This window comes from Bombina bombina, chromosome 4 (assembly GCF_027579735.1).
Source record: "Bombina bombina isolate aBomBom1 chromosome 4, aBomBom1.pri, whole genome shotgun sequence".
NCBI lineage: Eukaryota > Metazoa > Chordata > Amphibia > Anura > Bombinatoridae > Bombina > Bombina bombina.
In genome coordinates, this window is record NC_069502.1 from 901,183,862 (window position 1) to 901,210,464 (window position 26,603).

General features: G+C 36.3%; 1 protein-coding gene across 1 annotated transcript in view; it reads right to left on the reverse strand.

Moving 5' to 3' along the window:
• ADGRG6 (adhesion G protein-coupled receptor G6) overlaps positions 1 to 26,603 on the reverse strand; it is a 260,695-nt gene that overhangs the window by 112,937 nt on the left and 121,155 nt on the right. The window contains exon 4 of the mRNA XM_053711820.1: positions 5,486 to 5,827. Coding sequence (XP_053567795.1) covers positions 5,486 to 5,827 — 342 coding nt within the window. The remainder of the gene's footprint in view (positions 1 to 5,485; positions 5,828 to 26,603) is intronic.

Genomic DNA, 26,603 nt, shown 5'->3' on the forward strand with positions numbered 1-26,603 from the left:
TGGGGATTTGTACCTGTACCACTGTCTGACTCCTAAATTGGTCCTACCTTTTAAACAGATTTGTTGACCCCTAGTTTAATATATCTTAAAGCAAGGCCTAAGATCAGCAACCCACTCCCCTTTCTCATGGAGATCTCTTAGTTTAGTTTCTTTAACCCTAATTCTAGCAAGGACCCCTACAGGCATATATTTTGCCCTAAGTACCCCCAATTACAACACAGAAATATTATTAGGTTAAAACAATAAGAAACTAACATTCATACCCTAGAACAGTGGCGTCACTAGGGGGGTGCGGGGGGTGCGGGCCGCACCTGGGTGATACCCTCCAGGGGGTGACACCAAAAAAAAATATATATTTTTTTTTTAATTTTATTGAAATTCAAAGAAATACAATGTTGAGATGCATAGATTATTTTAATAGAGGCTGGCATTTGTGAACATTAGTGGGACTGGGGAAGTTGTAGACACACAATTTTTTTGCCCCTTGAGCCAGTGCTGCAATTTCAACAAATAGTTTTCCCGGCTGCTTTTGCTTGTTTGTACTTTGCTCATCCCCTGCCCAATTTCACTATGAATGTTGTGGGTGTGCCATGGGGCTTGCAAAGTTGCGCTGCTAGCCTAAACCTCCCTGCCTATCTGTGCTCACTGCTCAGTGACATGCGGCCCAGGGCTGTGCACTGACAGACTTGGAACAGAGTCAGAGAGCAGAATTTTCATAGTTTGCGCGCCTAAACCTTTTCTTCAGTGATTTATTTTATAGTGCTCTGTTTATCTTTCATTTGATGTAATGCTGAGCCAGGGAGCAGCTCTAGGCATGAGCTTCATAATTAATGCAGTGCAGTTTACATATTTTGTATGTGTGTGTGTCTGAGTTTTTGTGTGTCTCAGTGTTTTTGTGTGTGTGTCTGAGTGTGTTTCCGAGTGTTTGTGTGTGCATATGAGTATGTTTTTAAGTGTGTCTGAGTGTTTGTATGTGTGTTTGCCTGTGTTTTTGTGTGTGTCTGCTTTCTGGGGGGGTGACACCATGACTTACCGCACCGGGTGACACCAACCCTAGTGACGCCACTGCCCTAGAATTTGACAAACTTGTATCAGATATATTTCCTGTTTTCCAGAATCTAATTTACTGAATGCAAAAGCAGAAAATATGTGGAAATCTGAATCAAATAATACAGAAATCAGACTATAGAAAACAATCTCACAACACATATATAATTCTTTTAATATTATGTTACTTCAGAAAAAAACACAGAATAAGGGATCTAGTATTTATGTTATATTTTGCATCACACTTCATTACATAATCGTCAATTAAACTTCATTACATATGCATCTTATAAAGCTCAATAATTGTGGCATACCTGAGTACGGAAAGCTTTACCTGGCACATTTCATCATGGCATATCTTCCTTATTCACTATGGTCCTATATCTGACACATGGCTCTGTGACAACTTTTTCAGAGTGAAATACGCTTTACCTGGCAGTTGGCACATTCCCAGTGACACATATAAGTGTTTCCTAGCTCCCCTATGCCACTAACTGGTCATATTTTAAGGATGTCCCTATCTTAGTACAGGTGAGTCAGCCACGATGAGTGAGCACAGCAGGTGATCAGCCCAGACAAGGAATTAGAATGTGACCTGTTAGGGGTACTTGAGGGTAGAACTGAGAAACACTAGTTTTGTTGTACATTGAATATTTAACTTATCTCCATTAATAATGAAAGGGAAAGCCACTGAGTACCCCTTACCAACTCCAGGTACCCCCAGAGGTATATGTGCTAGAGTTTGAGATACAAGTTTTCTTAACTACTTATTAATATGTACATAGTATAGACCAGCTTGATTCAATTGCACCAATGAGAAGCTGCCTTGGCTTAGAGCATGTGCAGAAGGTGCTAACCCCATGGTGAAAAAATGGAAGGTAGCATTTTTAAAACATATATGCTGGGAAATACTATTATAAGTTATTTTTATTTTATACATAATCTGGTTGCTTGTAATTAATACTGCTATTTGATTTATGTACTTGGTCTCAAATTCAATTCTCTGTATGTATATTTCAATGTGTTTTAAAGGGACATTAAAGTCCTAATAAAGCTTGCATGGTTCAGAGAGGGCATACAGTTGTAAACAACTTTCCATTTGACTAATTTCATCATATTTGGTTTGTTTTCTTGGTGTCCTTTGTTGAACAGCATACCTAGGTAGGTTCAAGAGCAGCAATGATCTACTGGGTGCTAGCTGCTGATTGGTGGCTTCATATATATGACTACTTTCATTGGCTCACCCAATGTGATCAGCTTTCTCCCTTTAGTGCATTACTGCTCCATCAACAAAGGATATCAAGAGAAAGAAGCAAATTTGATAACAGAAGTAAATTGGAAAGTTGTTAAAAATCATGTTATATTAGAATCATAAAAGAACAATTTTGGGTTTCATGTTTATTTAAGCATGGCTGTTTTTATATTGTTCAATGTTTATATTCCTACTTTTTTCTTTCTATAGGGAGATGGCCTGAGACATAGAAAAACAGGAAGACAGACGGAGGAATAACTTGCATGGCAAAATGACTCGTGAAATTAAAAATGAATGCAATAGTTGGGTTCCATCGTCTATTTTTTCAAGCCGGTAGATCATTCCCAGTAGACATGTGCATTGTGCAGTTTTGTTAGCTGCCGAATGCAGAAGGCAGCCACTCGCTTAATCTAGGTTAAGCGCAATGCAATTGCATGGAAGCTTAGCGCTCATGAGAGCGGTCTTCCATGGGCTCCAATGGGAGCCCTGTTCTGATGTTGATAAACACTGCACAGAACCTAGCGCAGCGAAGGGGGAAAGTCGCGCAGCGTTGGGCAGCATATTTAAAGGGACACTGAACCCAAATATTTTCTTTTGTGATTCAGATAGAGCATGGAATTTTAAGCATCTTTCTAATTTACTCCTATTATCAAATTTTCTTCATTCTCTTGGTATCTTTATTTAAAATGCAAGAATGTAAGTTTAGATGCCGGCCCATTTTTTGTGAACAACCTGGGTTGTTCTTGCTGATTGGTGGATAAATTCATCCACCAATAAAAAAGAGCTGTCCAGAGTTCTGAACCTAAAAAAAGCTTAGATGTCTTATTTTTCAAATAAAGATAGCAAGAGAACAAAGAAAAATTGATAATAGGAGTAAATTAGAAATTGCTTCAAATTGCATGTTCTATCTGAATCGCAAAAGAAAAAATTTGGGTTCAGTGACCCTTTAAAATATATATGTATATGAATATATACATATATATATATATGAGTTTATATGTGTATATATACATACGGGAGTGCAGAATTAATAGGCAAATTAGTATTTTTACCACATCATCCTCTTTATGCATGTTGTCTTACTCCAAGCTGTATAGGCTCGAAAGCCTACTACCAATTAAGCATATTAGGTGATGTGCATCTCTGTAATGAGAAGGGGTGTGGTCTAATGACATCAACACCCTAAATCAGGTGTGCATAATAATTAGGCAACTTCCTTTCCTTTGGCAAAATGGGTCAAAAGAAGGACTTGACAGGCTCAGAAAAGTCAAAAATAGTGAGATATCTTGCAGAGGGATGCAGAACTCTTAAAATTGCAAAGCTTCTGAAGCGTGATCATCGAACAATCAAGCATTTCATTCGAAATAGTCAACAGGGTCGCAAGAAGCGTGTGGAAAAACCAAGGCGCAAAATAACTGCCCATGAACTGAGAAAAGTCAAGCGTGCAGCTGCTAAGATGCCACTTTCCACCAGTTTGGCCATATTTCAGAGCTGCAACATCACTGGAGTGCCCAAAAGCACAAGGTGTGCAATACTCATAGACATGGCCAAGGTAACAAAGGCTGAAAGACGACCACCACTGAACAAGACACACAAGTTGAAACGTCAAGACTGGGCCAAGAAATATCTCAAGACTGATTTTTCTAAGGTTTTATGGACTGATGAAATGAGAGTGAGTCTTGATGGGCCAGATGGATGGGCCCGTGGCTGGATTGGTAAAGGGCAGAGAGCTCCAGTCCGACGCCAGCAAGGTGGAGGTGGAGTACTGGTTTGGGCTGGTATCATCAAAGATGAGCTTGTGGGGCCGTTTCGGGTTGAGGATGGAGTCAAGCTCAACTCCCAGTCCTACTGCCAGTTTCTGGAAGACACCTTCTTCAAGCAGTGGTACAGGAAGAAGTCTGCATCCTTCAAGAAAACATGATTTTCATGCAGGACAATGCTCCATCACACGAGTCCAAGTACTCCACAGCTTGGCTGGCAAGAAAGGGTATAAAAGAAGAAAATCTAATGACATGGCCTCCTTGTTCACCTGATCTGAACCCCATTGAGAACCTGTGGTCCATCATCAAATGTGAGATTTACAAGGAGGGAAAACAGTACACCTCTCTGAACAGTGTCTAGGAGGCTGTGGTTGCTGCTGCACGCAATGTTGATGGTGAACAGATCAAAACACTGACAGAATCCATGGATGGCAGGCTTTTGAGTGTCCTTGCAAAGAAATGTGGCTATATTGGTCACTGATTTGTTTTTGTTTTGTTTTTGAATGTCAGAAATGTATATTTGTGAATGTTGAGATGTTATATTGGTTTCACTGGTAAAAATAAATAATTGAAATGGGTATATATTTGTTTTTTGTTAAGTTGCCTAATAATTATGCACAGTAATAGTCACCTGCATACACAGATATCCCCCTAAAATAGCTATAACTAAAAACAAACTAAAAACTACTTCCAAAACTATTCAGCTTTGATATTAATGAGTTTTTTGGGTTCATTGAGAACATGGTTGTTGTTCAATAATAAAATTAAAAATACAACTTGCCTAATAATTCTGCACTCCCTGTATTATTACATACATATATATGAAAATAAGCGTATATACATATATATTTACAGTTTTAACACAGTCCCCATAGACTGCTTTGTAAAGGCACTCCCTTTTACCCCCTATAACTGCTTTGTGTAGTTATTAAAAAAAAGCACCCCTGGTTAATTTTGCTTAGTGCAAAGTGCTCCAGCGAAATTTTGGTAGCATTAACCAGCCACTTATAATGGCTGATTATTTAATGTGCACCTGTAAACATTTACGGGCACACGTTAAATTAGCGCTTCACTTGTAATCTAGCCCAAAATGTACACAAAAATTTACTTTAGGGATAAAACTATGATACTGTGCTTGATATGTAATATAACAAAATTCCATTGTTGCCCCTTGTCATTCACAGATCAAAAAAAAGCTCTTGGGAGAAAGGAACAGAGAAAGGGTGGGTGGGAGGTATGGACGGAGGGAGGAAAGATAACGAGGGAGAAAACGAGTAAGAGAGAGTCAGCAGATAAATGAAATAAGGGCAGAAAAGTGAAAGAGAACTTATAGAGTACAGTTTGAGGACACATAAATGGGTGATATCAGTGATCTAAAAAACTAATATCTTTGCAGTATATGATAAAATAAAATGTCTTTACATACCTTGACTATACGTTGCGTTAAAGCCAGTCTTCTCTATACTAAAGTCACTTGTAAATGTTATTATCATTTCATTTCCAGATGAGCTAAACGTCATTCCCTTTGCTGTGATGCCACAAAACCTGGTTGCTGTTACCCCATTGTTTATGACTAATGAATCATACATGCAGTTCTGAGCTTCTTCAATCTCAAAATCCACAAATGTCACTTGGATGATAAATCCTGGAGGAGCTCGAATAGTCCATTTGCAATCCTGGCTACTGCGGTAAGATTTTGGGTAACACGGAGAATTAAACGATCCTGAAGGCGCTGTCAGAATCAACTTGCAATCAGAGCAACATAACACTGTTAAATAAAAAAACATATAAAATATATGAAGAATTAAATACAAACAAAATAGACAAAGATAGGGACAAAGTAATTAAATAAATAAAGAAGAAATATGTATAAATATCAAATACAAATTGTAAAACCAGATTAAAAAATGCTACGACCTATGAGCAATACTTATAATAATAAAATCCTCTGAAATGATCCCTCTCATAATGTTATGTTTATGCTAAGTAGTCTATGTATTGCATGGTATTATAAAGCAGTGTTTTTTACTTCTAGTCTTCAGGGCACACTAACAGGCCAAATGTTGAGGATTTCTGAACTAGAGCACAGGTGAAATAATAGTTAATCAGTAACCATGGTTATCAACCTGCTGCTACCCAAGGCAATTCTTAAAATCTGGCCTGTTAGTTTACCCTAGGCCTGTTAGTTTGTCCTCAATTCCAAGGACTGGAATTGAGAAACACTGTTATAGAGAACTGAATATGTGTATATTATAATTTGTTTTCTTTTTTCTTTTTTTTTTACTTAAGATAATTATAAAAATTTATTTGTAGTTATTGGGTTTGCTTTTGACAGCTATACTGTACAATAAATTGTGTTGACGTTTTAAAAAGCTGCATTTAATGTCAGTATATTCCAGATATTTTTGAACAGCATATGGATTTCATTTAGTAGAGTGATATTTTCAAAAAGATAGAAAGTTTGTTTTCATTTCTTACAGGAATATTAACCTTCAAATGTAATTACCCATAAAAATGTTTAATTATACATAAACTTTGAATAAACTTTTTACATAAACTTTGCAATCCACTCATTATTTATTTTGCCTGCTTTTGATGTAATTTATATATGAAATTTGTAGTTTTTTTTCTCACTGCCTCCAAAGACTTAGGGCCCGTTGATCTCACAATGTCAGACATGTTTTTTTCTCGTGGACCCATGCAGGGGCTGCTCGTACGTAAAAAAGGGGCAGTCCCCTGTGAGTGGCGAGATGTCTCCTATTGAAAGTAATAAAGCTCGCTTGAAAGGGAAACTTTGCACCGTGGAGCGAAGTTAGCACTGAGCAGGGGCGCAGTTTAAAAATTAAATCCTGCAGCCAACATAAATCACATTAGGCTGTTTTGTGTGTATAGCATCTTATAATCGCCTATATTTTCGTATTCATGTGTTTGTCTATTAGGTTTAGTATTTTGAGTGTTTTGAAAAAAGCTCACGACCATTTAGTTGGCGAGAAAAAACTGTGAGATCTGTAGTGCGAAAATCTTTAGCCAATTACACTGGGACAATTTAATAAACGCCCATGAAAGTCTGATGCTCAGCCCATTTTATGAAAAAACAACAATTATGCTTTGTATTGTGTACTTTTATGTATGAATTTCATGGTTTTCTTTGCACATCCAGTGCACTTAAATTACAATTTATGCTGTGCATAGTTGATACAATTTATTCCTGTTTAATTTACATACAAATGTTACATTTGTACTCAAATACTACTTTTGGTGAACAATTTTGTTATGATTTTTTTATGCACCTTAACAATACAAATTGTCCCTGATTATTTATGTGTGAATGGTTCAATTATTCATTTTGTATGATGTTTAGAATACAAATTCTATTGTGCACATTTTATATGAAAATGCAGTATACGCCCCTTAGGGAGACACCTTGTTTTCAGGGTAAAAAGTGGCTTTAAATCTTGGTTTCTCAACAGCCAGGCTGTAGCCTGGTACCGGACCATGACGACCCTACTGTTGGGCCACAACTCGACATGCCCCTTCCACTTGCTCTAGCAGGTCCAGAATACTGGGCAGGCCTGTCAGTGCCAATGCACATGTGTGTGTGCATTGTGTGCATATAGCGGCAGTTCAGTAGGAAGACAGTGCGGGACAATGAGCAAACTGGACACTGCAGGTAAGGAAGTAAGTGATACAAGCCCACTGGCACCAATGAACGCAGTGACACCAATAAAAGTATATATTTTCTTCCCCCACTAACACCAATACATTTATATATATATATACTGTGTATATATATATATATATATATATATGTGTGTGTGTGTGTTTGTGTGACTGCTGGGCCCTGGACACGTCTGGCTAAATTTACCAGCCTTCAGGCCACTTGGGTTGAGAACCACTGCTTTAAATCATTCCACCAGGTCAATAGAAGTACTGTCGAGCCGTCTTTAATAATCTCGCCAGCGTTGCCTGTTTTATATTCACCTATACGGAAATGTTCACTACTTAAAGGGACATTGTAGATTTTTCTTTACATAAATGTTTTGTAGATGATCCATTTATATAGCCCATACAGGTTTTTTTTTTTTTTTTTTTTTTTTAAATGTATAGTTTTGCTTATTTTAAATAACATTGTGTCGATTTTCAGACTCCTAACCAAGCCCCGAAGTTTTAGGAGTATTCTGATGTATACCTACTCCAGCTTGCTCCTGTTTGTATAAAGGGTATTTTCATACATAGAGGAGGGGGGGCATCTGCTTTCAGTGGGTGTCCCAGTCAACCTTATCAAAAGTGCTAAACTGGGAGCTTCTAAGTAAGTTTTTAAAAGGTTTTATACTTGATTTTTATATCAGTATCGGTGCATATTATTATTTATAGTAGTGTCTATTACATGCGGTTATATGAAAATTAGTGTATACTGTCCCTTTAAGTATTGTTGGCTATATTAAAACTATATAAACAAGAAGCTGCAGAACAATTTGCTCTTCCAGAGGGCACATAGGAGCTCAGGACTCTGCAGGTGTTTTCAGCCTCTATAGCAACACTGTGTGTAGCAATGTTATACATTGTTGCAAACACTGCTGCCATAGAATGCTAAAGACGCATTCACCAAGAGAACAAAGCGAATTTGATAATAGAAGTAAATTGGACATTTTATAAAACTGCATGAATCGTCAAAAAAAAAGGTAACCAGCCAAACTGAATGCATTAAAAAAACAGATTTATTTGTAATAAACATGAAAACAAACCGGCAGGGTTGAAGCCCACCCCGATGTCATACTCATACACTGTCTAAATCATAAAAGTTAAAGGTACATGAAACCCAAATTTTTTCTTTCATGATTCAGATAGAGAATACAATTTTAAACAACTTTCTCATTTACTTCTATTATGTAATCTGTTTCATTCTCTTGGTATCATTTGTTGAAGGAGCAGCAATGCACTACTAGTTTCTAACTGAACACATGGGTGAGCCAATCCCATTCAATTTAAATATGCAGCCACCAATCCACAGCGAGAACCTAGTTTCTCTGCTGCTCATGAAAATGCCTAGATAAACCTTTCAGCAAATCATAACAAGAGAAGGAAGCAAATTAAACAATAGAAGTAAATTGGAAAGTTGTTTAAAATTGCATTCTCTATCTGAATCATGAAATAAACTTTTTGGGTTTCATGTCCCTTTAATTTATGAGTGTCCCATTAATAAAACTTGAACCACATTCTTCTTCAAACTGTATTTTATGTTGTGAACAAGAAAAAAACTAACATAGGGATTGTATTAATTTGTATTACAGCATTTTCAAAACTAATAAAAGTCCATTCCAACTAATAGTGATCATATTTATGCATAGTATTCAGATTAAGTGACAACATATGATTCAATTTTATTTATATTTGATCAAAAAGTCTTCCCAAGCTTTGCAATATGTACATATGGTTCAGAAAAGAAGGGGAAAAAAAGCTTTATTGGAACAATATGACCCAGAAAAAAATAAAATAAATAGCAGGACACCAATTTCAGAAATGTGTTGTATCTTTGTGTAGACCTGGCACTGGTTTTCCTAAAAATTAAATTATAATAATAACCATACAATATTAAAGTTCTAAACAAATCTGCTGTGGAAAGTAATATCTGTGAGCCAGAATTGTGAAAACCACTTAATAAAAACCATGTATTTTTCTCATCAATCTTTTTGCAATTGTCTTTAGATTTCATGTTACTGGAGCCATTTAAATACATTTCTTGTTTTCTATTATTGAAGTTTTGCAAATTTGATCTGAATGTTTTACATGGAATTTAAAGTTTCAAGTTCTTGAATGAAAATATATTTTTATTTTCATGTTAAAGAGACATACAAGTATAAAAAGAAAATAGACATGTGCGATTCGGTTCGGCCCGAATCGAAATTCGGACGAATTTGTTCGAATTCGGGATTCAGATCGATTCGAATTTCCGAATTGCGGTAGTTCCGAATCTACCGAATAAATCTGAATCGATTTGAATTTATTCGGTAGATTCGGATGGATGTGTATTACACTAGTATACTAGTGTAATACACAGCACATCCCACTTTACAGTGACGAATTTCCGAAAATCCAAATCGATTCGAACCGAACTGAAACAAATGCGCACCAAATTTTTTTGAATCCGAAAGAATCCGAATGAATCCGAACCGAAATTCGAATCGGTCCGAATCGATCCGAACCGAACCAAACCGAATTTTTCGCGGCTGCACATGTCTAAACGAAAATACTCACATATGTTTAAATATTTTATTATTATTTTATATATTGCTTTTATAGAATTCTGCGTTTAACTGCAGTAAAGGGATTAAACCCATAGTTAAAGTGAGCTCCACAGCAGCACATCTGGTGACCAAATGACAAGAGACAAATGTGTAGCCATCACCAGCTAGCTCCCAGTAGTGCAATGTTGCTGCAGATAATATGTATGCATGCTTTTCAACAAAAGATACCAAGAAAACAAAAGTACTTTTGATCATAGTAGTGAATTTACATGTACCTTAAAATTACATACTCTATCTGAATCCTGTAAGTTTAATTTTTACTTTTATGTGCCTTTAAAAAAATCATGAAGTATTTATTATTATGGGGCTTTTTTCATTTAGTTCCAAACACTATACTGAAATTTGTATAATAAGCCATATTGATGGAGTGGAATCATTCTGTCTGGTAAATTTACCAAATGGTAGATATTAGAGGATAGTGTATATTAATGGAGAAATACGTTTGTGAAATTAGATAAATGGATAGTTGGCGTGAGATATAAGATGGCTTTTCATTTTCAATAAATAAGCAGAATCAAAGTTTCACTGTTTGACATTTCTGTACTTTGCTTTTTTGTATATTAAAAAGACAAAATGTAAACTTGATTCAGAAAGAACAGGTCATTTTAAGAGACTTTCAATATACTTCTGTTATCAAATATAATTAATGTTTGCATACATAAGAAAGACTCTGAGATCTAGTTGGTGATTGGTGGCTACTAACATATGCTTCTTGTCATTGGCTCCTAGCTGTGCTCAGCTAGCTCCCAGTAGTACATTGCTTCTCTGGTGCTGATTCCTGGGATGTTTAAGCTTTATGCAGGGTTAATATGTGCAATAGTGTGATAAAAACATGCTGAAGACACTGAAGAAACACTACTTCCTTATAAAAGAAGAAGCCATTATGTAACATTCCGTACAACTACATAAAGGTATTTAATCGCTAACATTAAATAACAACACTCTTGCTTCACTAAGTGTTGACTGAACAAAGCCATTAACAAGTGACACGAGTAAAGGGTGTGAAAGTCAGAATTAACCGTTCATGGTTCAGATAGAACATGCAATTTTAGGAGATTTTTAAATGTACTTCTATTAGCAAATTGACTTTGTTCTCTTGGTATCTTTTGTTAAAAACACAACTTGTACAGCTATGAGTAGCAATGGACTACTGGGAACTAGCTGGTGATTGGTGGCATTTCTATACAGAGGTATTTCCTAGTTGTCCTCTGCAGAGACTGACCTGTTCATTGCCTAGGGGATATATGGAGACAAAACCAAATATCACTCTACACTGTGTGTGTTTCTGTGCATATGTGTATGCATGCGTGTATGTGTGTGTGTGTATATGTGTGCGTGTGGTGTGCGTGTATGTGTGTGCGTGCGTGTATGTGTATGCGTGTGTGCGTGTGTGTGTATGGTGTGCATGTGTGTGCATGTGTGTGTTGTGGGTGTGTGGGTGTGTTTGCGTGTGTGCTATCACTCTTTTTCCAGAAATAGAAGTTTTGTTTAGTTTGCATGACTATATATATTTTGGTTCCTTTTCTGTACAAAGTTAAATAGATGCTTGCAACATTTAAAAAAATTAATCATACACTCATGCCAAGTAATCTATACAAAATATATCTTTTTTGCATTTTCTATTTCTGCAAACTATAAGATATCTTCTGATAAAAAAATTATATTAAGAGGACCAGTAAATACAGTAGATTTGCATAATAAACAAATGCATGATACAAAGACAAATCAATAGCACTTAGTCTGAACTTCAAATGAATAGTAGATTTTTTTCTGACAAATTTCAAAGTTCAAAGCCGTCAGCCAATCACAAGTGCATGTACGAAGATTCTGTGAATTCTCGCACATACTCAGTAGGAGCTGGTGACTCAAAAAGTGTAAATATAAAAAGACTGTGCAGATTTTCTAAATGGATGTATATTGGTAAAGTTATTTAAAATTGGATGCTTTATATGAATTACATGAAAACTTGAACTTCATAGACAGGTGCATCCAATCATGAGAAAAGGTATTTAAGATGGCCAATTGCAAGTTGTTGTTCTCTTTGACTCTCCTCTGAAGAGTGGCAACACGGGGGGCCTCAAAACAACTCTCAAATGACCTGAAAACAAAGATTGTTCAACATTATGGTTTAGCGGAAGGCTACAAAAAGCTATCGCAGAGATTTAAGCTGTCAGTGTCCACTGTGAGGAACATAGTGAGGAAATGGAAGACCACAGGCACAGTTCTTGTTAAGGCCAGAAGTAAAATATCGGAGAGGCAAAGGATGATGAGAATGGTCAAAAACAGTCCACACACCACCTCCAAAGACCTACAACATAATCTTGCTGCAGATGGCGTAACTGAGTGTGCATTGGTCAACAATTCAGTGCACTTTGCACACGGAGAAGCTGTATGGGAGAGTGATGCGGAAGAAGCCATTTCTGCACACACGCTACAAACAGATTCGCTTGAGGTATGCAAACGCACATTTGGACAAGCCAGCTTCATTTTGGAAGAAGGTGCTGTGGACTGATGAAACAAAGATTGAGTTATTTGGTCATAACAAGGGGTGTAATGCATGGCGACAAAAGAACACAGCATTCCAAGACAAACATTTGCTACCGTTAGTAAAATTTGGTGGATGTTCCATCATGCTGTGGGGCTGTGTGGCCAGTGCCGGTACTGGGAATCTTGTTAAAGTTGAGGGTCGCATGGATTCCTCTCAATATCAGCAGATACTTTAGAATAATGTTGAGGAATCAGTCACAAAGTTGAAGTCCCCAGACCTGAATATCATTGAAAATCTGTGGGGTGATTTGAAGTGGGCTGTCCATGCTCGGCAACCATCAAACCTAACTGAACTTGAGATGTTTTGCAAGGAGGAATGGTCCAAAATACCTTCATCCAGAATCCAGACACTCATTACAGACTATAGGAAGCATCTAGAGGCTGTTATTTCTGCTAAAGGAGGCTCTACTAAATATGATGTGATATTTCTGTTGGGGTGCCCAAATTTATGCACCTGTCTAATTTCGTTTTGATGCATATTTTACATTTTCTGTTTATATTAATACACTTTTTACCTCTGTGATTACCTTGTATCTAAGCCTCTGCAGACTGCCCCCTTATTTAAGTTCTTTTTACAGACTTGTATTTTAGACAATCAATGCTGTCTCCCACAGGAGTGAGCACAATGTTATCTATATTGCACACATGAACTAACACTGTCTAGCTGTGAAAACTGTCAAATGCAGTGATAAGAGGTGGCATCTAAGGGCTTTAAATTGAAAATTGAAAAATTTGAAATTAGCATATGAGCCTACCTAGGTTTAGCTTTTAACAAAGAATACAAACAGAACAAAGCACATTTGATAATAAAAGTAAATTGAAAAGTTGTTTAAAATTGCACGCCCTACCTGAATTATGAAAATGTAATTTTGACTAGACTTTCCCTTTAAGAAAGTATGTCTAAGGTTAGGTACAGAGAAAACGTAGCGATTGGCAAAAATATTAACCCTTTCTAAATTATTCATGAAGTCAATTTTGTACATACACCACAGTATGTGAACTCAGCTATAACAATCATAAGATGTGTCATTATTAACATTTATAATGGTTGTCTTAATGACATTTTGAAATACATTTTTAAATATGCACAGTAGATATTAGCAATTAAAGTGATGATGAATTCAAATAGTCTGACTATCATCAATTGAGGCAACTATAAAAATAAGTAGGTGTTTAATTCATCAAAAATGTCAATACCACCATGTATTTATGTAAACTAAAGCAAACTGTTCCGATTGTAATGTGCGCTTCGGCAGCCTCGCCAATAAGTGGTTTTTTTTTTCTTTTTTATGACGTTTTCTCTGCTATCCAATCACATTCCTGGCATTCTGGCATGTTTGTAAGAAAAGAAAAAAAAAGTTCTTTAGCCAATGCATTCTCGTGGGACAGCTCTACAAAGGTGCTGTGCATAAAGCTGGAACAACAAAAGGGGCGGAGCGAACGGATGCCACAATAAAATAGCAAGAATCAAAGAATATAAAACGTTATAATTTTTTCCTGAAATAAAGTTAGCGACTGGACTGTTTATCAGATATATTTTCAAATCAAGCTTACCAGACTATTTACATTTACCATCACTTTAAGCACTGAATTAAAATTTGCAAAAGATTTGCATGCAAAATAAATGGTTTTAAATTGTTTAAAGTTGTTCTTTTGTTAGAAAAATTTGCGTTGATTTAAGTCCAAGGACATATATCTTGAAGAAAAAACTTATTTTTTTAATCTAATTTGCTTTATTATGGCCATAATAAGACAGATATACTTTGAAAACCTACAATGATTTAACAATTATTATATCATTATTGTAGGTGTTTTATGGTAATTAAAAATTTTCCGTAATATCATGAGTATAAAGATAAATGTAATGAATTGTAAGATAAGATCATTTTATTTTTTTTTAAATCCCTTTTTTTTACTATCGGCTAGATTACGAGTTTTGCGGTAAGCTGAAAAAGCAGCGTTAACAGGTCCTAATGCTGTTTTTTTACGCCCGCTGGTATTACGAGTCTTGCAGGTTTAGGGGCACCTCACACTTTTTTGGCCTTACCGCAAACTGACTTACGTAAAGTTCATAAACCCTTTTTTTCTCTGGGACTTCCATAGCGCTGGTAATACGAGTCTGTCCTCAGAGGCCAAAAAGTGAGCGGTACACCCTACCCCGTCAAGATTCGCATTTTAAAGTCAGTAGTTATGAGTTTTATGTTACAACGCCGTAGCATAAAACTCATAACTAAAGTGCTAAAAAGTACACTAACACCCATAAACTACCTATTAACCCCTAAACCGAGGCCCTCCCACATCGCAAACACTATAGTAAAAATTTGAACCCCTGATTTGTCACTCCGGACATCGCCGCCACTATAATAAACATATTAACCCCTAAACCGCCACACTCCCGCCTTGCAAACACTAGTTAAATAATATTAACCCCTAATCTGCCGCCCCTAACATCGCAGCCACCTACATTATACTTATTAACCCCTAATCTTCCGCTCCAAACATAGCCGCAACCTACATTATATTTATTAACCCCTAATCTGCTGCCCCCAACATCGCCGCCACCTACCTACATTTATTAACCTCTAATCTGCTGTCCCCAACGTCGCCACCACTATTCTAAATGTATTAACCCCTAAACCTAAGTCTAACCCTAACCCCCCTAACTTAAATATAATTTAAATAAATCTAAATAAAATTACTTACCTGTAAAATAAACCCTAAGCTAGCTACAATAAAACTAATAGTTACATTGTATCTATTTTAGGGTTTATTGTTATTTTACAGGCAAGTTTGTATTTATTTTAACTAGGTAGAATAGTTATTAAATAGTTATTAACTATTTGATAACTACTTAGCTAAAATAAATACAAATTTACCTGTAAAATAAAACCTAACCTAAGTTACACTAACTCCTAACACTACACTACAATTAAATAAATTACCTACATTAAATACAATTAAATAAATTAAATTAAATTAGCTAAATCACAAAAAAAGACAAACACTAAATTACAGAAAATAAAAAACAAATTACAAGATATTTAAACTAATTACACCTAATCTAATAGCCCTATCAAAATAAAAAAGCACCCTCAAAATAAGAAAACTCTAGCCTAAACTATCAATAGTCCTTTAAAGGGCCTTTTGCAGGGCATTGCCCCAAAGAAAGCAGCTTTTTTACCTGTAAAAAAAAATACAAACAACCCCCCCAACAGTAAATCCCACCACCCACACAACCAATCCCCCAAATAAAACCCTAACTAAGAAAACCTAAGCTCCCCATTGCCCTGAAAGGGACATTTGGATGGGCATTGCCCTTAAAAGGGCATTTAGCTCTATTGCAGGCCAAAAGCCCTAACCTAAAAAATAAACCCACCCAATACACCCTTAAAAAAATCCTAACACTAACCCCCTGAAGATTCACTTACTGGAAGAAGTCTTCATCCAAGCGGCAAGATGTCCTCAACGAAGCCGGCAGAAGTGGTTCTCCAGACGGGCAGAAGTGGTCCTCCAGATGGGCAGAAGTCTTCACCCTGACGGCATCTTCTATCTTCATCCTTCCGGCACGGAGCGGGTCCATCTTCAAGACATCCGACGCGGAGCATCCTTTTCTTCCGACGGACTAACTACGAATGAAGGTACCTTTAAATGACGTCATCCAAGATGATGTCCCTTAGATTCCGATTGGCTGATAGAATTCTATCAGCCAATTGGAATTAAGGTAGAAAAAATCCTATTGGCTGATGCAATCAGCCAATAGGATTGAGCTTGCATTCCATTGGCTGATTGGAACAGCCAATAGAATGCAAGCTCAATCCTATTGGCTGAGTGGATCAGCCAATAGGATTGAAGTTCAATCCTATTGGCTGATCCAAGCAGCTAATATGATTTTTTCTACCTTAATTCCGTTTGGCTGATAGAATTCTATCAGCCAATCGGAATCTAAGGGACGCCATCTTGAATGACGTAATTTAAAGGTACCTTCATTCGTCGTTAGTCCGTCGGAAGAAGAGGATGCTTCTTCCGAAGGATTAGGTGTCGACGATGTCAGGGGCAGCAGATTAGGGGTTAATACGTGTAAGATTAGGGGTGTTTAGACTTGGGGTTCATGTTAGGGTGTTAGGTGTAAACATAAATTGTGTTTCCCCATAGGAATCAAAGGGGCTGCGTTACTGAACTAAACGCTGCTTTTTTGCAGGTGTTAGACTTTTCCCCAGCCGGCTCTCCCCATTGATGTCTATGGGGAAATCGTGCACGAGCACGTTACACTTGCTTACTTAAGCAAGGCTGGTATTGGAGTGAAGTGTGGAGCTCAATTTTGCTCTACGCTCACTTCTTGTCTTTTAACGCCGGGTTTGTAAAAACCTGTAACACCAGCGCTGCAGGGAAGTGAGCGGTGAGAAAAAACTGCAAGTTAGCACCGCACCCCTGTTACCGCAAAACTCGTAATCTAGCCATAAGTGTTTAACCCCTGCTAAGGCTAAAGCTGGTTGGCCTATGAGAAGCAGGATACATGTGTATGCTCTAACCACAGACTTTATCCTCATTTCAAGCAGAGAGGAAGTGTTCCAGGACTCGAAGTGCAACAATCTCTGCACATAAAAAAACGCTTTTAAAGGGACAGTCTAGTCAGAATTAAACTTTCAAAATTTAGATGGAGCATGCAATTTTAAACAACTTTCCAATTTACTTTTATCATCAAATTTGCTTTGTTCTCTTGGTATTCTTAGTTGAAAGCTAATGTATGTAGGCTCATATGCAAATTTCTAAGCCCTTGAAGGCCACTTCTTATCTGAATGTATTTGACAGTGTTTCACTGCTAGAGGACGTTAGTTCACATGAGCCATATAGATAACATTGTGTTCACGCACGTAGAGTTATTTAAGAGTAAGCACATTTATTGCCTGAAATGCAAGTCTGTCAAAAGATCTGAGATACGTAGGCAGTCTACAGAGGCTTAGATACAAGGTAATTACAGAGGTAAAAAGTATATTCACATAACTGTGTTAGTTATGCAAAACTGGGGAATGGATAATAAAGGGAAGATCTACCTTTTAAAACAATAAGAATTCTGGAGTAGACTGTCCCTTTAAAGACATTTAAAACAACAACAAAAATAGTAAATTTATAAAAAAAAAAGAGCATTTTGTTTTTAAACTAAAATGTTTCTTTACATTTTACACACCTCTAGTCCGGTTTAATTGCCAGTTAAAATTAATTAAAATTAATTTTCTAATCCTCATAAATGCAAATATGTCTGCAAGTTATTGAATAGCATTTTCTGTTCAAAAACCACCTTAAAAAAAAAAAAAAAGAATAAACATGAATAAACACGTAGAAAAGATTTTCTCTCAGACAAATATTTTTGCTGGCAGGCATGAAGCACCTTCTAAACCTTTAGAACATACAGTACTCCAAAGAGATGACATCGGCAATACCTCTGGGAAAACAATTGCAAGGTCCTTAAAGGAACATAAAACGCCAAATGATTCAGAGGGACTACACAATTTTAAAGAACTTTCAAATTTTCTTCTATTATCAAATTTGCTTAATTTTTTTGTTGAAGGAACATCAATGCACGACTGGGAGCTAGCTGGACAGATTGGGTGACAAGAGGCATATAAGTGCAGCCACCAATCAGCAGTTAGGTCCCAGCAGAGTATTGCTGCTACTGAATCTACATAGGTAAGCTTTTTGACAATGATTAGACAGGTCAAAAAGCAAATTCTGTAACTGTAGGCTTTCTTCATAATTTCAGCTTAAACAGGATATTCTTACAGAATTTGCTCTCTCTAGGGAGTGTTTGACAAACACAGTTTTTGCACAAAAGCAAGAAGTGTTTAAAGTGCCTTCAAAGGGGCACTCAAGGTAAAATTAAACTTTCATGATTCAGATAGCTCATGCAATTGTAAACACCTTTCCTATTTACCTCTATTAACAAAATGTGCACAATCTTGTTATATTTACACTTTTAGAGTCACCAGCTCCTACTGAGCATGTGCAAGAAATCAAAGTCTATACATATATGCATTTGTGATTGGCTGATGGCTGTCTTATACAGGGGGAGTGGAAATAGACATAACTTTGAAATTTGTCAGAAAAAAATCTACTACTAATTTTAAGTTCAGACTAAGTGCTATTGCATTGTCTTTTTATCATGCATTTGTTTATTATTCAAATCTACTGTATTAAATGGTCCTTTAAGTTTATACAGTTATACCGTTACAAAGTCCACAAGCCACATATGTTTGTTGTTTCTCACAGTTTTTCCCTTTATGGACTTGCCATAAATAAATAACAGAATAGATTTGATTCCTGCTCCCTTAAAGGGACATTAAACTGCTAGACACAACTACAACAAAATGATTAGTACTCACCACACTACTGTTCTTCCCACCTGTGCTTGCAACTGTCTTTAAAGCCATTCCCTTATATTAAATCTGTACGTATTATGCCTGTTGGTCAAGCTCCACATCTTCATACTGGACACCATCATCTTGAAGCTTAGCTAATTTTGTACCCTGTGCCATTAGCAGTGTATAGAGTTGCCACTTCGGCCATGTTTTCCTAGACACTTATAAGTTATGCATGCTGCAGGGTAAGCAGGGGGAACATGTATTTTGTCTCTGGACATCACATAAATAGTGCTGATGAACAGCACAATACATGTTCCTCCCTGCTTACCCTGCAGCATGTGTAACTCATAAGTATCCAGGAAAACATGGCCGAGGTGGCAACCCTAAGCAGTGTGTATTCACAGATCACTGACATTGCTGGCCTAATCATAGCAGTATTGTGCACGTCAGGTTACAACACACAATACTGAGCAGAAGCTTTACAATGTTTGCAGTGCCTGCATTGAATTAAGTTATTTATGTGGCCTTTTTCTATATTGTATAACTTTAAAAATGCGCATACAACTGGCAAAAACGTTAACACCTGCACTGTATTGTATGTGCACTAACCGAAAGCACATGATAAAGTTATGAAAAATCTGTGAATGTTGCTCACGTCTGTCACATAATGCAAGAATATGTGAGCCTCAAGATGGCAGCCGCCCAGTATCTAAATGCCGAGCTTCACCAACTAGGGCCTGTAAAGGGTTAAAATAAGGGAATGTCTTTGAAGTGAGCAGCAGGAATAGATTGAAAAATAATAGCATGGTGAGTGGCAGCCATTGTGTTGCAGTTGTGTTCAGCAGTTTAATGTCCCTTTAAAGGGACATGGAACACAAATAAAATTTATTATGATTAAAAAATAGCATACAATTAAAAAAATAATGTACTTTCTATTATCAAATATACTGCCTTCTATTAGTATATTTTGTTGTTGTTCCCTACCATGAGAGTATGTCTAGGTAGGGTCATGAGCTTTCATTTGTCTTGAGCATTCTATGTATAACAATGTTAAAAACATTGTTGCAAGCACTGCTGCCATATAAAGCTAAAAAAAACCTTGGTATGCCCTTATGGGAAGAAGTTAAGTTTATATGAACAATTTCATGAACATTTATTTTTGAATTTGAAATAAAGATATTACAGGATATAGCTTTGGTTCTGTAAATTAATTCTATATCAGATTTGCCTGAAGAAATGTATTAATGAAATAAAGAAAAGATTACATGCTCTGACTTATTTAATCGATCACAATTAACAGGTGTGGTTTCAAATGAATATGATTTAAAACGGTGATACAACATTGCAGGAGAGAACAACAAGCCGTTGCAGACCAGTGAGTCTAGCATTGGTCTCAATTAAATTAATACAGCCTCATTTGACAATAATAACTACAGAAAGAAAAAAAAAACAAGTAGAACTTGAATGTATTGCAAGAAGGCAAAGTTAAATATTTCTTTTTCTCTTTTTCATTTACATTTTAAGCAAGCTTTGAAGCTGAATGTATGCTTTTCCCAAACACACACACACACACACATATATAGATATATATTTTTTTCCCTGGATTTACCAGTGGAGCAAATAAAGCAGACTTTTAGTCTTAAAGTAAAAAAATACTTCATGCTGAAAGCTCCTTTATTTATCTGCAGTGTTTGCCACACTGAGCTCCTTAGGCAGCCCACGGCAGAATGCTATTTTATCACTGAGGTGACGTTTCCACCTCTTAGCCAATAGCATTGCAGGCCAGCTGGCACCGTGCCAGATAGCTAGCATGCTATTGGCAAAAATCACCTCACAGCAAAATAACTCTCTGCCGTAGGCTGCCTGAGGTACTCTGCATTGAACGCTTCAGATAATAAAGGAACTTTCAGCAAAAAAAGTACTTTATACTTCATGTCTGAAAGTCCCCTTTATTTGTTCCACTGGTAAATCCTAGCGTTTCACAAATGCTAGGATTTAATATCACTTTAATTCCATTGAAGTCTTTGCTAATGTGTTAAAGAAATCATTATAAGTTTTAAATATATCACCAGAAAACCAACCTTTCTGCGCCACTGCTGTACATAGCTGAGTAAACTTGACAAAAGTGCTTTAAATACATCAAAACTTCATTTAAATAAAATCAAGAGCTGTAAACATATTATATAATCTATTATATTCCCTTTTAGCACTGGCCATAAAACACACTTGTTATTACCAACAATCACAACTTCCATATTTATAGTAAAAAGAAAAAACATTTGCTTTTACATACAACGCTTAACTACCTAATGTCTTTATTTAAAAAAATAGCCGTTAGCATTTGTAAGACACAGCCAAACTTTGTGCTAGCTGGGAAACATTGTACTTAAAAGTTAAAACAATATTTCCCTGAAGGTGAGTTTGTCATTTATGTTGGCTTCATTAATCATCCAATTCATTTGAAAAGACACGTGAAGCTCTACAGAGTACAATTTTGCAGTCTATGTAATATGTTAATATCAGCCTTTCATTTAATGCCAAATGGGTAATATATGCAATTTATATCAACTAAAGAAACTGCAGTTAATTAAATCAGTTGTATAATCACTGAGCAAAATAAATACAAGTTAAATAGCCCCAACATTTCATAACACTGGGTACATTAATTGGGGCATAGAAATGTATGGTTAAAAAATAAAAATAAATGAATAGATAAAAATGCAGATACAAAAAACAGACTAAACAGAATATGATGCCCCTCTAAAGAGCTTACAATATACAGGTTGATGGGTGAGCAGATAGAAGGTGTGGTAGCTTGTCACATGCCTTTAAAGGGACATGAAACTCAATTTTTTTTATTTCATGATTCAGATAGAGAATACAATTTCAAACATCTTTCCAATTTACTTCTATTATTTAATTTGCTTCTCTCTCTTGTTATCCTTTGCTGAAATGTTTATCTAGGCAAGTTCATGTGCAGCAGAGTACCTAGGTTCTAGCTGTTGATTGGTGGCTGCATATATAAACTGATTGACATTGGCTCCCCCATGTGTTCAGTTAGAAACCAGTAGTGCATTGCTGCTCCTTCAACAAATGATACCAAGAGAATAAAACAGATTAGATAATGTAAGTAAATTAGAAAGTTGTTTAAAATTGTATTCTCTATCTGAATCATGAAAGACATTTTTGGGGTTTTATGTCCCTTTAAGTTGTGGTGGTGAGATTCAGCCATTCAAAATTTGTTTTGTTTGTTAGGATGAAAGTGAACTTTTAGTAGAGAGCTTTATAAAGAAGGAGAAGCACAAAAGATGTGTTGGAGGCTTGAGACTGAAAGTTATAATGGAAGTCAATAGAAATAGTTTGAAGGTTGATAAAAGAGGGTGTTTGGGAACTATTTTGAGAGAAGTGAGGAAAAATAAGGCTGGATTACGAATGGAGCACAAACCCTTGCAATAAACCCCTTATTGTGCGCAAACATTTGCACTCCACTCGTAATCCCCAGTCTTATTGCTTGCATTACGAGTTGAAAGTAAACATGATTTCTTGAGCACAATTACGATTTACGCTAGAATGATAACCAGTGCCACAAAATACATCAATAATAAATTACAAAGTACACGTACACTCATAATACCATCTAATAAAAACTATTTTACATAAAAATAATCATATATAGATAAATATAAATGTTTATTTATAAATAAATAGAACATATTCCTGTATGTGAAGAACATTGGAATGTGAAATATTTATATTTTGATGTTGGGTTAGCGCACATGAGAATATGCAATCGGGTTTGTGAGAGACCCAATCTTGTATCTTGTAATACCAGCGCACATTTGCACTAAGTGGAGCGCAAATATCGCCCTCGGAAAGCTAGATTTTGCGCTCCACTTGTAATTTGGCTAAGTATTAGTAGTGAACTAACATACATAAAAGTAACAAAATGCATTGCAAAGATTTGTTTTGACTATGCATAATTCACCCTTTTGTAGGGAAATAAAGTATTTATTTTAAGTCCTTTTAACATGGAATACAATTTCACTAGTTGGGGAAATATATGTAGTGGTATCAGATCTCATGCAGAAGACTGAATCATAAGCAGTTTTCCCTTAGAGAATAATGAGTGCTATTTTGTGGTTTCCACGGAGAAAGAATAAATTATATTTTGGGAGACAAGGACAAATGAGGTGGCTCAGTGGCTAAGATGGAATTACACTGCTTCTCTGGACCTCACGAGCATATGCTCAAACCCAAACAGTCCTGCTTTGTCCTTGCAAGGTTGATAAATTGTGAACCATTATGTTAAATATAACAACTATAATTAATCAAATTAATCAGCTGCCTCTGATTCCAGTAATATACATGTAAAAAATGCATTATTAACAAACTAAGGGCCAGATTAAAAGTGTAGTGGTATTTAACCCTCCCGCTTGAGCGTTAAAGGAACTGTCTACTCCAGAATTTTAAAAAGATAGATAACCCCTTTCTTACCCATTCCCCAGTTTTGCACAGCCAACACTTATATTAATATACTTTTTATCTCTGTGACTACCTTGTATCTAAGCCTCTGTAGACTGCCTCCTTATTTCAGTTCTTTTGATAGACTTGCATTTTAACCAATCAGTGCTGACAGGAGTGAGCACAATTTTATCTATATGACGCACATCAACTAGCGCTGGCTAGCTGTCAAAAACTGTCCAAATGCACTGAGATAAGAGGTGGCTTTCAATGGCTTAGAATTAGCATATGAGCGTAAGTTTAGCTTTCAACAAAGAATACCAAGAGAACAAAGCAAATTTGATAAAAAAAACGGAAATTGAAAAGTTGTTCAAAATTGCATGCGTTACCTGAATCATGAAATTTTAATTTTGACAAGGCTGTCCATTTAACTGCGCTAGAAGTAAAACTTTTTGTGCCTGTCGGATAGCTTCCGTATTACAAGTTGAAAGTAAACTGTTTTTGCTTGAGTGCTAACCCAACGTGTGTAAAAAGCCTAACTTTGAATATTACGCACGCAATAACGTATTCCCCATAAAGGTCAATGGAGCAAAAAAGAGGAACAAAACCTAACACCCTAAGCACATGCAAACCCGATCCCATATTCTCAAGTGCGCTAACCCGACATTAAAAAATGAATATTTCACATTCCAATGTTCTTCACAAATCAATATATGTTCTATTTATTCATAAATACATATTTCTACATATATCTGATGGTATTTTGGTTATGTATAAATATATATATATATATATATATATATATATATATACCTATACATGATATACAAATACTCTGCTCTCATGGATATCAAACAATTGCAACACAGATTTATCCAAAAACAAAAAAAAATCTTTGTTAAGTATATGTGTGGCACAATTATTGCCACCCTTTTAGTCAATACTTTATGCTACCTCCCTTTGCCAAGAAGATAACAGCTCTGAATCTTTTCCTATAATGCCTGATGAGGATGGAGAATATGTGTCAAGGGATCTGAGACTATTCATCCATACATAATCATTCCAGATCCTTCAAATTTCGAGTTTGATGCTAGTGGACTTTCCTCTTCAGTTCATCCCACAGGTTTTCTATGGGGTTCAAGTCAGGGGACTGGGATGGCCACGGCAGGACATTGATTTTGTGGTCAGTAAACAATTTTTGTGTTGATTTTAAGGTATGTTTTGGATCATTGTCCTCCAGGGAGGTCTAACCACGGCCCATTTAAAGCATTCTGGCAGAGGCAGTTAGGTATACATTTAATATCTGTTGATCTTTGATAGATTCCATGATGTCATGTATTCTAGCAAAATGCCCAGGTTCTCTGGCAGAAAACCAGTCCCAAAACATTAAAGAACCACCACCATATTTAACCGTGGGTATAAGGTACTTTTCCATATGGCTACCTCTCACGTCTGGTGTTTATTGCCAAAAAGCTCTATTTTCTTTTCATCTGACCATAGAACCCAATCCCATTTGAAGTTCCAGTAGTCTGGCAATTTTGAGACACTTAAGTTTGTTTTTAGAAGAGAGTAAAGGCTTTTTTTTGGTTGAAACCTTTCTAAACAACTTGTGGTGATGTAGGTGACATTGGATTGTAGTTTTTTGTTACCTCATATTTATACCCCTGTGAAACAGAAAGTCATGGTTCAACAATTTCCTGTTCCTAGTCACCCAGGTGTACTAAAAAATGTAAAATATCAATGGGAATATACTTCAAATATATTTTTCTCATGTCAATACATAGGGGTGCTAATAATTGTGCTACACATATGTTTAAAAAAGATTTTTTCTTTTTGGATAAAGCTGTGTTGTATTTGCAATTGTTTGATATCCATGAAAGCAGAGTATTTTGTGTATTTTGGAACAAAAGAGGTTAAACAATAAAGACAAGACAATTTTCACAGCCTTTGCCCATATTTACCAAGTGTGCCAATATTAGTGGAGGGCACTGTATAAATATTTAGACATATGTATGTACAGTCGTATGCAAAAGTTTAGGCGCCCCTGACAATTTCCATGATTTTCATTTATAAATAATTGGGTGTTTGGATCAGCAATTTGATTTTGAGCTATCAAATAACTGAAGGACACAGTAATATTTCAGTAGTGAAATGAGGTTTATTGGATTAACAGAAAATGTGCAATATGCATCAACATGAAATTAGACAGGTGCATAAATTTGGGCACTCTTGTCATATTGTTGATTTGAATACCTGTAACTACCTAGCACTGATTAATTGGAACACACAATTGGCTTGGTGAGCCCATTAAGCCTTGAAATTCATAGACAGGTGCATCCAATCATGACAAAAGGTATTTAAGGTGGCCAATTGCAAGTTGTTGTTCTCTTTGACTCTCCTCTTAAGAGTGGCAAAATGGGGGCCTCAAAACAACTCTCAAATGACCTGAAAACAAAGATTGTTCAACATTATGATTTAGGGGAAGGCTACAAAAAGCTATCACAGAGATTTAAGCTGTCAGTGTCCACTGTGAGGAACATAGAGAGGAAATGGAAGACCACGGGCACAGTTCTTGTTAAGGCCAGAAGTAAAATATCGGAGAGGCAAAGGCAAAGGATGATGAGAACGCTCAAAAACAGTCCACAGACCACCTCCAAAGACCTACAACATCATCTTGCTGAAGATGGTGTCTCTGTGCATCATTCAACAATTCATTGTATGGGAGAGTGATGCGGAAAAAGCCTTTTCTGCACCCACGACACAAACAGAGTCACTTGAGGTATGCAAACGCACATTTGGACAAGCCAGCATCATTTTGGAAGAAGGTGCTGTCGACTGATGAAACAAAGATTGAGTTATTTGGTCATAACAAGGG